Here is a 10,506-nt window from a genome sequence, read left to right as displayed (position 1 = left end):
TCCACACCTGTCCTCTCACCCCTTGGAAGGGTGACTTGGGAGACGGGGAAAGAGGCGATGCTTCGGAGGAAGCTCTGCTGGGCTAACTGCCCTTGATGTTTATGCTTGCTGCTGAATTCTTAGGGCCTGCATCATATTGGCTTCCTGACTGACTTCATACTCTAAAAAAAATTGACTCCCTTTCACCTGACTGCTGACAGGGACATCCGGGGGTGGGAGTGGGTTGTCTGGGGCCAGAGGTCCACCCACGAGGCCAATGAATCAGGTGTGAAGCCAGCTCCAGCATGTGCGCTCCCTCCCCATCCCTGCCAACCTCCAGCTGCCTGCCATTTCCTCCTCTCCCGCCCTTATTTGGAGCCCCTGACAGCTGAGCTGCAAGCAGGGGGAGCTGGGCGCAGGCCAGCCGGCACCCTCTGCTTCCCCGCGTGGGTCCTGTTGCCAAGGAGAAAGAATCCTGAGGCGCAGCGGCGGGAAGATAACCAAAGACTCTTTTCTGCTCTTCTCACACCTTTGAAGTGGGGGCCTCTTGAGGCAAATCAGCAAGAATGTGGCTCTTTCAGCTCAGGGTCCGGGGGGCTGCTGGGGCTGCTCAAGGCAGAGGGACGTTGACAAGCTCTGCTGAACTGATAACTTTAAAAGGGCATCTTCTGCTGGCTCCTCTCTTCAGTGCTTTATCGCTGCAAGTGACAGAATGGGGAGGGTTCCAGCCCCGCTGCGTTCTCGGAGAGCTGGGGGGCTATAAAAACGGGAGGAACTAGGCATCCGGGAGACAGTGACGGACAAAGCTGAGAGAGGGCAACCAGAGAGAAGTGAGCAGGAAGGCGACAAGCACCAGATCGGCCCGACCCACACCAGCATGGGCTCCTTCCCCATCGCCATGGGCTTCCTCGTCTTCCTGGCCTTCTGGCCTCCAGGCCATATTGAAGCAAACCCCATATACAATGCGGTGTCCAACGCAGACCTGATGGATTTCAAGGTAGGGCCATGAAGAAGGGCACAGATTGGGGTTAGGGTCTCTCTGGTACTCGGTCCATTCCTCTGAGACCTCTCCTCTCCCCTGCATTTATTTTCCTTTTGTAAAGAATTTGCTGGAGCATCTGGAGGAGAAGATGCCATTAGAAGATGAGGTGGTATCCCCACAAGCCCTAAGTGAGCAGAGCGATGAAGCAGGAGCAGCTCTAGGCTCCCTTCCTGAGGTGCCTCCCTGGACCGGGGAGGTCAATCCACCTCAGAGAGATGGGGGTGCCCTTGGACGGAGCCCCTGGGACCCCTCCGATAGAGCTGCCCTCTTGAAAAGCAAACTGAGGGCCCTGCTTGCCACCCCTCGAAGCCTGCGGAGGTCCAGCTGCTTCGGGGGCAGGATCGACAGGATTGGAGCCCAGAGTGGACTGGGCTGCAACAGCTTCCGGGTAAGAGGAGCTGGGGATGGAGATGGGATGAAGTAGAAGAAAGCTGTGGTCTTGTTGAGGTACAAACCTTTCCAAAGAGTACTTACTGGGGATCATCTTTGGCAGAAAAGGGACCAGTGCAGCCATTTTTTTTCCTTCTGAGAGTTCTACCCCACCTTGATGGATGCCCTACAAATGTCAGGACAATGCCAATGGCCTCCAAGTCACTTCACATGGGAGGGACAAGTCACCTTTGCCTTGCTGAGGGCAGTTCATGCTCTCCCCACAACTGCAAGGTTCTGACAGGGTTAAATGAAATGGACCAAGACTGCATGTATTAACTCTTATGAGTGACTTTCGGTTTATGACACTCAAAGGGTCACTGAGCTGGAGTGAGACTGGTGGGAAATAGCTGGTCCACAGTCAGGTTGAGTGGTTTGGGATGGTAAAGCCGGATCACCAAACCAAGTATATTTTTCTCTTTGTAGTACCGAAGATAACAGCCAGGGAGGAAAGGGCATCCAGGCCTCCTGGGACAGACTGCAAGAGACCCTAAGCCCCTGCCCTGTGTCAGCGTATCACGAAGCTTGGTCTCATCTCGTTCCTTGGAGGTGTGACCAACACCCTACTGAGCCACAGCAGCTGACATCATCTATCACAATCAATGCTAAATGTAGATGAGTGGTTTCAAAGAGGCTTCCTACCTCTCCCACACTGTGCATAAGGTAGATCCTCACCCCTTTCAGAAAACAGTTGGAAAAAAGGAAAAAAAAAAAAAAAGAATAAACTTCAGCACCACGGACAGAGAAGCGGCCGTCTGAGTTGCTTGTGCTCCCTTCCCACGAGCCTCAAGTTCCTTCCATGCCATTTTTTTTCCCTTTGTGACAGAAAAGACCGCCTGCTTTGCTTGCTTGCTTTGTCCTATGACTTCTCCCTCCCTCCCTTCTTTTCCTCCTGAGGGTATGGGGACTCGAGTCACAGTCCTCACTCTGCTTGGCTCACATCAGCCTCAGTCACAGGAAAAATCTGAAAAAGTCCATGGAGATGGAAAGGGCATTTATTTTTACCCACATTTGCTCACACCCATGAAAAGGAAACTCACAAACATCTGGATGTCTTTTCCTGGTGATAGTTAATGACGCTTGTGCCCAACAGACAATTTTTTTTTCACTCCTCCTGTGTTTCGGTTACAGCCCGGGTGATTTTAAGGCACATTCAGAAAACTCGGATACTGACTAGATTTCTGGTAGCTCTGAGGACCTGCTGCTAAGTGAATATTACTTTCAGTATGGACAAGAGTCAGTGGCATGAAGGGTTCACAGCTGTGCAAAATGAAGAAAAGGTCTAAGTTCAATGCCTTGTGAACTACCACACCCATCTCATTCTATCTACCTATCTACTTTATCTATCTATCATCTATCAATCCATCCATCTATCTATCTATCAATCTATCTATCATCTATCTACCTACCTACCTATCATCTATCTATTGTCTCTGAGCCCAGGGAGTCAAAAGCATTTGAAAAATAGCCATGGTCTCCCTCATTCAGGACTACGGTGCCTGGACCTATACACTGACTGAAGTGAGAGCCACCGGGAAGATGCAGGTGTTTTTTGTTGTTGCTGTTGTGTTTGAGAAGGGTCTCCCTGTAGCCTCAGCTGGCCTGGAACTTACTATGTAGACCAGGCTGGACTTAATCTCAGAGATCTGCCTGTCTCTGCCTCCCAAGTGCTGGGATTAAAGGTATGTTCCATCATGCCCGGCTTGTCTTTTTCTTAAATAGGGTCTCAACTGTGTAGACCAGGCTGACCTGGAACTCACAGCCACCAGGCCTGGCTAAGCTGCAATATTTTTCTATCTGTCTGTGAAAAGGGTTCTGTTCTAGACAGAGAACATGACACCAAGGTCCTCTTAAACAAGGAAGGGCTCTACTTTCCCACCTGTTCCTGCCCATCCCCCATTTCCTCTTTACCTCAGATCCTGATGCTAATATCCCCTTCCCCTACACACCTTGCTGTATGCTCATTTCTGCTGGTCCCTGAGCCCAGGGTGCCGACCACCACCCAGTCCTACTCATTCAAGGCCAATCTCAACATGGCTTCTTCCTTGGTCATAAGCCCAATGAAAATGAGTGTCTTCACAGGAGTACTTTATAACTCCAATATGATGTGGTTTGCCATGTGTGACTGTGTGCCTGTGTCCCCACACTGTGGGTTCCTAGATGGGAAACACCTTCCAGTACTCCCTCAGCCAACAGTGGCCACCTTTAACAGAAATGGGGAGAAAAGGAAGTCAAATAAGAGGGTGTGTCTGAGAGGGGAGACCAGAAGCAAATGCTCCTGCTTGGATGTCAAATCAGAAGGTGCAGAAAAACAAGAAGCAGAGGACTTGTGAGAGATGGAAAAGCGTCAGGTCAAATCAAATCTGGCTTGAGGTCTGCACCCGAAGTCCCTATTGCAAGGAGAGGGGAGTGGGCAGAGAGGGATACTCCTGGGGTCTCACCGTCACAGAGGGTTATCACTGAATACAAGGGACTAACAAGGTAAAAGAACTTGAGGCTAGAGAAGGACTGGTATTCCCGGTATCCTCCCACTGGTGGGATGGAAGCTCAGTCACAGACACTGGGAGTGAGTGCAAGAAGCCAGGCGTGAGGGCCGTCTTCATCGTTCCTGGCTGGCTGTCAGGATCCTGCCTGTGGGGCGAGTACCCCAACAAGGAGTTAGGATCCAAGTGGACTCTGCACTTCTGCTTCGGGGAACAGTGTTGCAGGAAAAAAGGATTTTACAGGAAGAAAACATCACTATGGACCAGTCCAGGCCCATCATGGCAGTAGACAGACATAGGTAAGCAAGCACAGGATGAGAACACCTGCTGGGCAGTGGCAGGGAGATGCAAGGCCACCAGGCCACCTTTTGGTTGGGCATGATAACGCATGCCTGCAACCCCAGCACTGGAGAGGTGGAGGCAGGAAGACAAGGGAGTGTAAGGCCAGTTCCAGACCTGATCTCAAAGACTACCTTCTAGCACTGCAATTTTTCTCTATTTGAAAGAAAAGCAATGAAATAAAAACCTCAAAAGAGCAGACAGGTGCGTTTTATTCTGACATGTTACCACGAGAACTTCCAACTTCCAAAAGTTGAAATAAAAATAGACTTTTACAAATTAAAAAAATCCATTATATACACAATGGAATTAGCTAGTGTTACCATATAAACAACGCCAACGGAAAGGTGGAAGCTGTGGCTGTAAATACCGAGGTCCACAGGAGCCGAGGGGCAATACTGCACGTCAACATGGCCAGGAAGGCCCTGCTGGCCTTCCCAGAGGCTTTCTTGTCACTAAGGGCTGTCAGTGTGCAATTCAATTGTGCATCAGAACTGTCACATGGTTGGCTGAGTCAAGCTAATGTCTGTTGGTTCCAGCTGAAACTGCTAGACAAGGTCACAAGCAGAGGTCTCAAAACACACAAACTCCCACAGCAGGACGGGGTCTGCCTGTCAGCCTCAGACACCTCAGCTAGTGAGCCACAGAATGCCTGTGGAGAAGAAACCCAGGGAACCCCTCCAACCAACCTCAGACATCACTGAATTTATTTGACAAGGTGCTGTGGCAAGTCACTGGTTTCTGAGGACAGCAATAGGGACGGGGCCAAGGTTTACAGTTACTGGTCACAAGGGGAGTTGTATTCTCTGGACTTTTCTGGAAAGGGCAGGTTCAGCACAGGAAATTGTGTCCCAGAGGGGCTGGGCTCAGGCCTCTAGGGTGGAGGTATCTGCACTCTACCTGGGCAAAACTGATGGGTGACAAGCAGGTATAGGATGGACAAATTCCAACAGGTCACCAGGGCTGGCTTCTAGGCAGGAGGCTGGGACTCAGGGTCCTCTGAAGGGATCCTGCTCTGCAAACCCAGCAGGGCACAAAGAATGCTAAGGCCCTCACGTCCTTCTCTTCGTGTGGGAACTGGTGTTCTTGATGAAAGACAACGAGGCAGGCTCTACACTCAGTCATATAACGAACCTGCTTCACAAAGGTGCGAGTTCCCCTCTATCTGGGGGTACTGCCCCCGTTCACAAGTTCGGGCATCTGGACAAGCTGAAAAACGAACAAGTCAGGGTCATTTTGGTCAAAAAGATAAATAGGGAGAATGGAGAGGGCACAAGTTGCTGTCATCTGGAATGGTCCCGTTGTGGCTGGGGAATAAGCCCCCAGAACGTGCTGAGCACAAGCCCCTGTCCAGCCAGGGCTGACTGTGCCCAGGCCCAGATACTCTTTTACCCTCTAGCAACTTCCATGGTTTAAAAACCACTAAATGAAAGTGAATGCCATCTAGGGTCCTAAAGAACAGCTGCCACGGGGACCGTAGGTTGCAGGAGGATGAGTGTCCCTACCCAGGTGTTCACTGTGGGAACCGAGGCACCCAGCAGAGAATGAGGCCATCAAAAACTACTGCGTTTCTTCCACTCACCTCAGCCACAGGGCAGGAGCACCCCCCAACTCCTCCCAGCCCTGCAGCCCAGCAGCTGCTGAGGAAGAGCCCTCAGCAGAGGGAGGTGAGTGGGGAGTAGGGCAGGGAGCAGGGTGGGAACAGTGACGGGAAGGGAGCCATCTGCTTTCCTCTAAGGCGCTACCTTTCGAGTGGCCCTGGCTCAGGACAGTCTGCTGGCCAGCTTGTAGGAGGACTCTGAGTGATGGCTTTGTCTAGGGGGTCCTTGTTTTGGGCTAACTTTGGGAATGAGGCCAAGACTAAGCTGTGGCTGCCCCACAGGGAAGGTGGAGACAAAACGCAGGAAGTGTAGTAAGTTATGGGAAGGAAAGGAAGGACGGAGAGTGAGAGAGAGGCCAGAAGCGGTGTGTGGGGACTAGCGAGGGGAGATGGCACTGTCGCTCTACGATGGAGTTTATGGTCCAGAGGCTGTTAGTGGGAGCTAATGCTTTGTGAGCTTGGTCAGTGGTGGTTCTGAGGAGAGTTGAGTCACAGGAGCAAGCAGAGCACGTGTCGCTCCTGGGAAACAGAACAAGGGCCAGTGAGGATGCTGAGTCCGGGGTCCATCCCCTGGCAAAGGCAGTCCTTCCTGGACATGGAGAATTATCTCAGCAATTCCTGAACTCAGAAACAAACCTGATTTGCAAATGGCACCCCCAGTGTTTGCCTCAGCTCAAGCCCCTCCCTGCCGGGCTCAGGCAACAGCTGCACTCTTCCAAGAAATCAGCAACAGAGGGGCACCAAGTGTCCTTAGGGTCCAATCTGATTTTACATCGGGCCCTGGCTCAGGGAGCCTGTGCCAACATAGAATGGCAAGAGCCTGGGGAACAGGAAATGGAAAATACTTGCTCAGGAAGTTATCAAAGCCCAACTTTTGGTGCAACACCATCCCCAGGACCTCTGACCCCAAGTGGTTCATAACTCCAGGCTTTCTGACCAAGTGGGTGACTGAGAGCCTTCATGTCAGCTGTGGGGGCCAGTGAGTGCGACAGCACCCTGCAGAGGCATCTCCAGGAGAGTGGGCTGGCAGTGGCAGGAGCCTGGGCTGTCAGAGGGTCTGGTAGTGCTGCCGCAGCCGGGAATGCAGGAACTCGTACGTCAGGTTGTGCCGTGTTATGATCCCTACGATCTAGGGCAAAAAGAATGACTGAGTTACAGCAGGCTAAAACTCACTGGCAAGGACGTGCATGAAGAGAGCCTATCAGCCTGTCACAGGATGAAGAGGACAGAACTGGGGCCAGGGCAGGCATGCTAAGATCTGATTTCCTAAACCCAGGGGAGGATCAGGGCTATGCTGGAGGCCAGGGGACAGATGTAGCTGTAAAAAGAGTCTGAGCTGGGCCAGGTGGCCCTGACCAGGAAGGGAGCAGGGACTAAGTGGCCAACAGAAGGGGAGACTTCTCTTCAAAGAAACCACCTGCTTTCTCCTACATGTATCTGAGTGCTCAGGCATCTTTTTATTACTTTTGGTTTGGGTCGGGACAGGGTCTCATCACACAGGCCAGGCTGGCCTTGAACTTGCCACCTTCCTGTATGCTGTAATTATGGGTGTGTGTCACAAAGCCTGGCAGAGCTAGTGTCTTTTGTTTTGTGTATCTGTTTATGGATAAATACCAGGCACAGGTTCTACACCGAGCTGTAAGGCCTTAAAGGGGCACATGCCAAGTGTGGTGGCGCACACCTGTAACTGCAGTATCTGGGAGGCTGAAGCAGGACTGCCTCAAGTTCAAGGCCAGCCTGAGCTACATAGTAAATACCAAGCCAGTGAGAGGGAAGGTGGGAGGAAGTGAGGGAGGAAGAAATGAAGGAAAAGAGGGAAGAACTTGCATCTGGCCAACCCCTACAGAGTCTCCACTTCCTAAAGGGCCATTTTTGAAAGACTTCAAAAGGGACTTGAGCTCAACAAATACCTAATGAGGACAGGGAACAAAATGACCGACTGTACAACAGCCATGATGATCTATCCTCATAGAGGCCAGAGTGGAGTGCTTGGAACTCAATGGTGGAGTACTTGCCTAGCATGCCTAAGACAAAACAGCATCTACCACCAGGAGTGGTGGCGCACACTTTTAATCCCAGCACTCGGGAGGCAGAGGCAGGTGGATCTCTGAGTTCAAGGCCAGCCTGGTCTACATAGCAAGTCCTAAGTCAGCTGTGGCTACAGGGAGACCTTGTCTCAAAAATATAAAAATACAAAGGAAAAAAAAAAACAAAACCCCAAAACCCCCAAAACCCAGTATCCACCATAGATGAGTGTCTGGGTGAAGACCCACTATGGACAGTGATTTCATTTTCATTAAAACTTCCACCATAGGGGCTGGAGAGATGGCTCAGAGTGCTGGCTGCTCTTGCAGAAGACCCAGGTTTGGTTCCCAGCACAACATGGTAGCTAACAATTGTCTGTAACACTAGTTCCAGAGGAATTCGACACCCCTTTCTGACTTCCTCAGGCGCTGCATGGCAAGGGTGCTCATACAGACATGCAGACAATACACTCACACACATTAAATAAAAATAACGAAATATTTTTTAAAATTCCACCATAAACTAGCTCTGGCTGTGTAGACGGCCGAGCACAGGGAAGTTCACAGGATGGTGGCTGGGATGAGGGCTGGGCACTGTTTATCTGTGCTTTCTTATTTGGGACAGCACAATACAATACAATAATGATCATGTAATAAGAAAATAAAGTTGGGCTGGTGAGATGGCTCAGCACATGAAGGTGCTTGTTATGTAAGCTTGGTGACCTGAGTCTGATCCCCAGAACACACATAAAGGTAGAAAGAGAGAACCGACTCCACTAAGTTGCCTTCTGATCTTCACCTATGCACTGTGACATGCGTGTCCACTCCCCCATACACACGAACACATGGTAAGTAGATTTTTTTTTTTTTTTTTGGCCTTTTTGAGACAGGGTCTCCCTGTAGCCCCAGCTGGCCTGGAACTTACTATGTAGACCAGGCCGGCCTTGAACTCACAGAGATCTGCCTGCCTCTGCCTCCCGAGGGCTGGGATTAAGGGCGTGTGCCACCATACCCAGCCAATAAGTAGATTTTTTAAAAAAAGTTTTCTGCCTAAAATTCTCTCATTTGATGGTAAGAATGCTCATAACAGGCGGGAGCGGAGGACACAGGCCAGGAAGTCAAGAGAAACCCCCAGGGTGGAGAAAGCAGTCTGGGAGGCAGGCCATGGCACGATGGTGCCACCTGCTGACCGTGTGGGACAGTATGTGCAGGGGAAGAGCTCAGGTGGGTGGACAGACCACAGAAGCAGGGAGCTAGGTCTCTGTCCTAACTCACCTCTCCCACCGCATTCACAACAGGCAAGTGGCGCAGGCCCATGGTTCTGAACAGGTTGAAAACTTGGGAAACATGGGTGTTGGGGGAGACAGTGAACGGCGAAGGGTTCATATACGGGGTGACATCCTGTAGAAGAGACAGCAAGGGTCACCCACAAACCAGGATGAACATGGCACAGAGCAGCTGGGTAGCATGTGGAGCAGCTCTGGACAGCCCTCCTCACCACGATCATCCGAGGGTTCAGCAGCGTGAGGTCCAGGTCATGTATGTCTGGGTACCGCGGGTAGTCCTCGGCCATCTCAGCATAGGAAAGGCGTGGCTGGCTGGCACTCTGCAAATCCAACCACAGTGCCTTTGTAACAAGTGGCAGCAGCAGGGGAGAGTCATGCTTACAGCTCCCTTTTCACTTATGTCCCTATCTACCAGCCACATGCCCAGGGGGGTGCAGGGGACACAGCAGGAGCCAAGGAGGGAGACAGCCTAATCCAAAGCAAGGATCCTCTGAACGAGAAAACTGCTAATAGGAGTTAGGGGTTGTGTGCCCCGAAAAGTACGGTCCTGGTACCTCTCAGGTGCCCTTACTGGAAACAGTATTTACAGATTCACTTAAGAGGAGCTCACACTGGACTGGGGTCCTAAGTCCGATGGCAGGGGTCCTTACAAAATGGGGAGAGGAAACAGAGAGAGTGAGCACTGTGTGACAATAGAGGTGAATTGAAGTGATGTCCACAGCCAGGAGTGCCGGGGACTGCTGGCAACCACAGGCGGAGGGGAGGCCAGAACGACCCTCTCCTAGCTCCTCACTCTGGACTTTTGTACTTCTGGCCCTGAGCTGTAAAGACCTTGCTTCAAGCCACCAGGCCAATGGCAGTTTGGCACAGCAACCGAGGGGCAGTCCCACAGGGGTGCTGTCACCTTCCCCCAGGTCGTCGGGCCAGTGCATGAGTGTAGAGACGGGCAGAGCAGCCAGTGGTTCTGCCACTGCTCTGCCCGAATGGGACGCTGCTCCTGTAACTCACTCTGGGCACCTTCACCTGGCTCACAGCTGGCCTCACTGCACTGGTCCTCTGCCTGCCAGGCAGCCCTGGAATCCCTGTGCTCGATCAGGCTGGCCCAGTCCAAACGCTTCAGGATGCAGGCTCTCTCACCCCCTCTGACCTCCTTGCCCCAAAGCTCCCTATCAACTTCTAACCACTCCAGCCAGACGGGTCATCACACACTCTGCCCAAGGTCCTTTTTCTGTCCTGTGCTCTTCCTTAGGCCTGTCAGACCACAGAGGGGCTCAGGCACCCTCCATGGCAGGACCCACCCCCAACCCCAGGAGAGTCACTGGAA

General features: G+C 51.8%; 2 protein-coding genes across 2 annotated transcripts in view; one reads left to right on the top strand and one right to left on the bottom strand.

Annotated features, from left to right (window-relative positions):
• The first annotated feature begins 527 nt into the window (after positions 1 to 527).
• Positions 528 to 2,812, top strand: Nppa (natriuretic peptide A). The gene is made up of 3 exons (XM_008849929.1): positions 528 to 976; positions 1,083 to 1,409; positions 1,877 to 2,812. The coding sequence occupies exons 1-3, from the start codon at positions 857 to 859 to the stop codon at positions 1,886 to 1,888; spliced, it is 459 nt and encodes a 152-aa protein (XP_008848151.1). The 5' UTR covers positions 528 to 856; the 3' UTR covers positions 1,889 to 2,812.
• Positions 2,813 to 4,460: 1,648 nt separating this feature from the next.
• Positions 4,461 to 10,506, bottom strand: part of Clcn6 (chloride voltage-gated channel 6) — a gene marked incomplete in the record, with an annotated part of 36,179 nt that continues 30,133 nt past the window's right edge. The window contains 3 exon segments of the mRNA XM_008849928.2: positions 4,461 to 7,001; positions 9,172 to 9,297; positions 9,395 to 9,502. Of these exon segments, the coding sequence (XP_008848150.1) occupies positions 6,921 to 7,001; positions 9,172 to 9,297; positions 9,395 to 9,502 (315 nt within the window).

Source organism: Nannospalax galili, unplaced genomic scaffold (assembly GCF_000622305.1).
Source record: "Nannospalax galili isolate Female #2095 unplaced genomic scaffold, S.galili_v1.0 scaffold1225, whole genome shotgun sequence".
NCBI classification, from domain to species: domain Eukaryota; kingdom Metazoa; phylum Chordata; class Mammalia; order Rodentia; family Spalacidae; genus Nannospalax; species Nannospalax galili.
Note: the sequence above shows the minus strand (reverse complement) of the source record. Positions and strands in the feature narration are given on the sequence as shown.

What these genes read in the sequence shown, in the direction of transcription:
- Nppa (XM_008849929.1), top strand. Translation starts at nt 857, where the DNA reads ATGGGCTCCTTCCCCATCGCCATGGGCTTCCTCGTCTTCCTGGCCTTC. An exon ending in CAGACCTGATGGATTTCAAG is followed by an intron (nt 977 to 1,082) that starts GTAGGGCCATGA and finishes CCTTTTGTAAAG; the next exon opens with AATTTGCTGGAGCATCTGGA.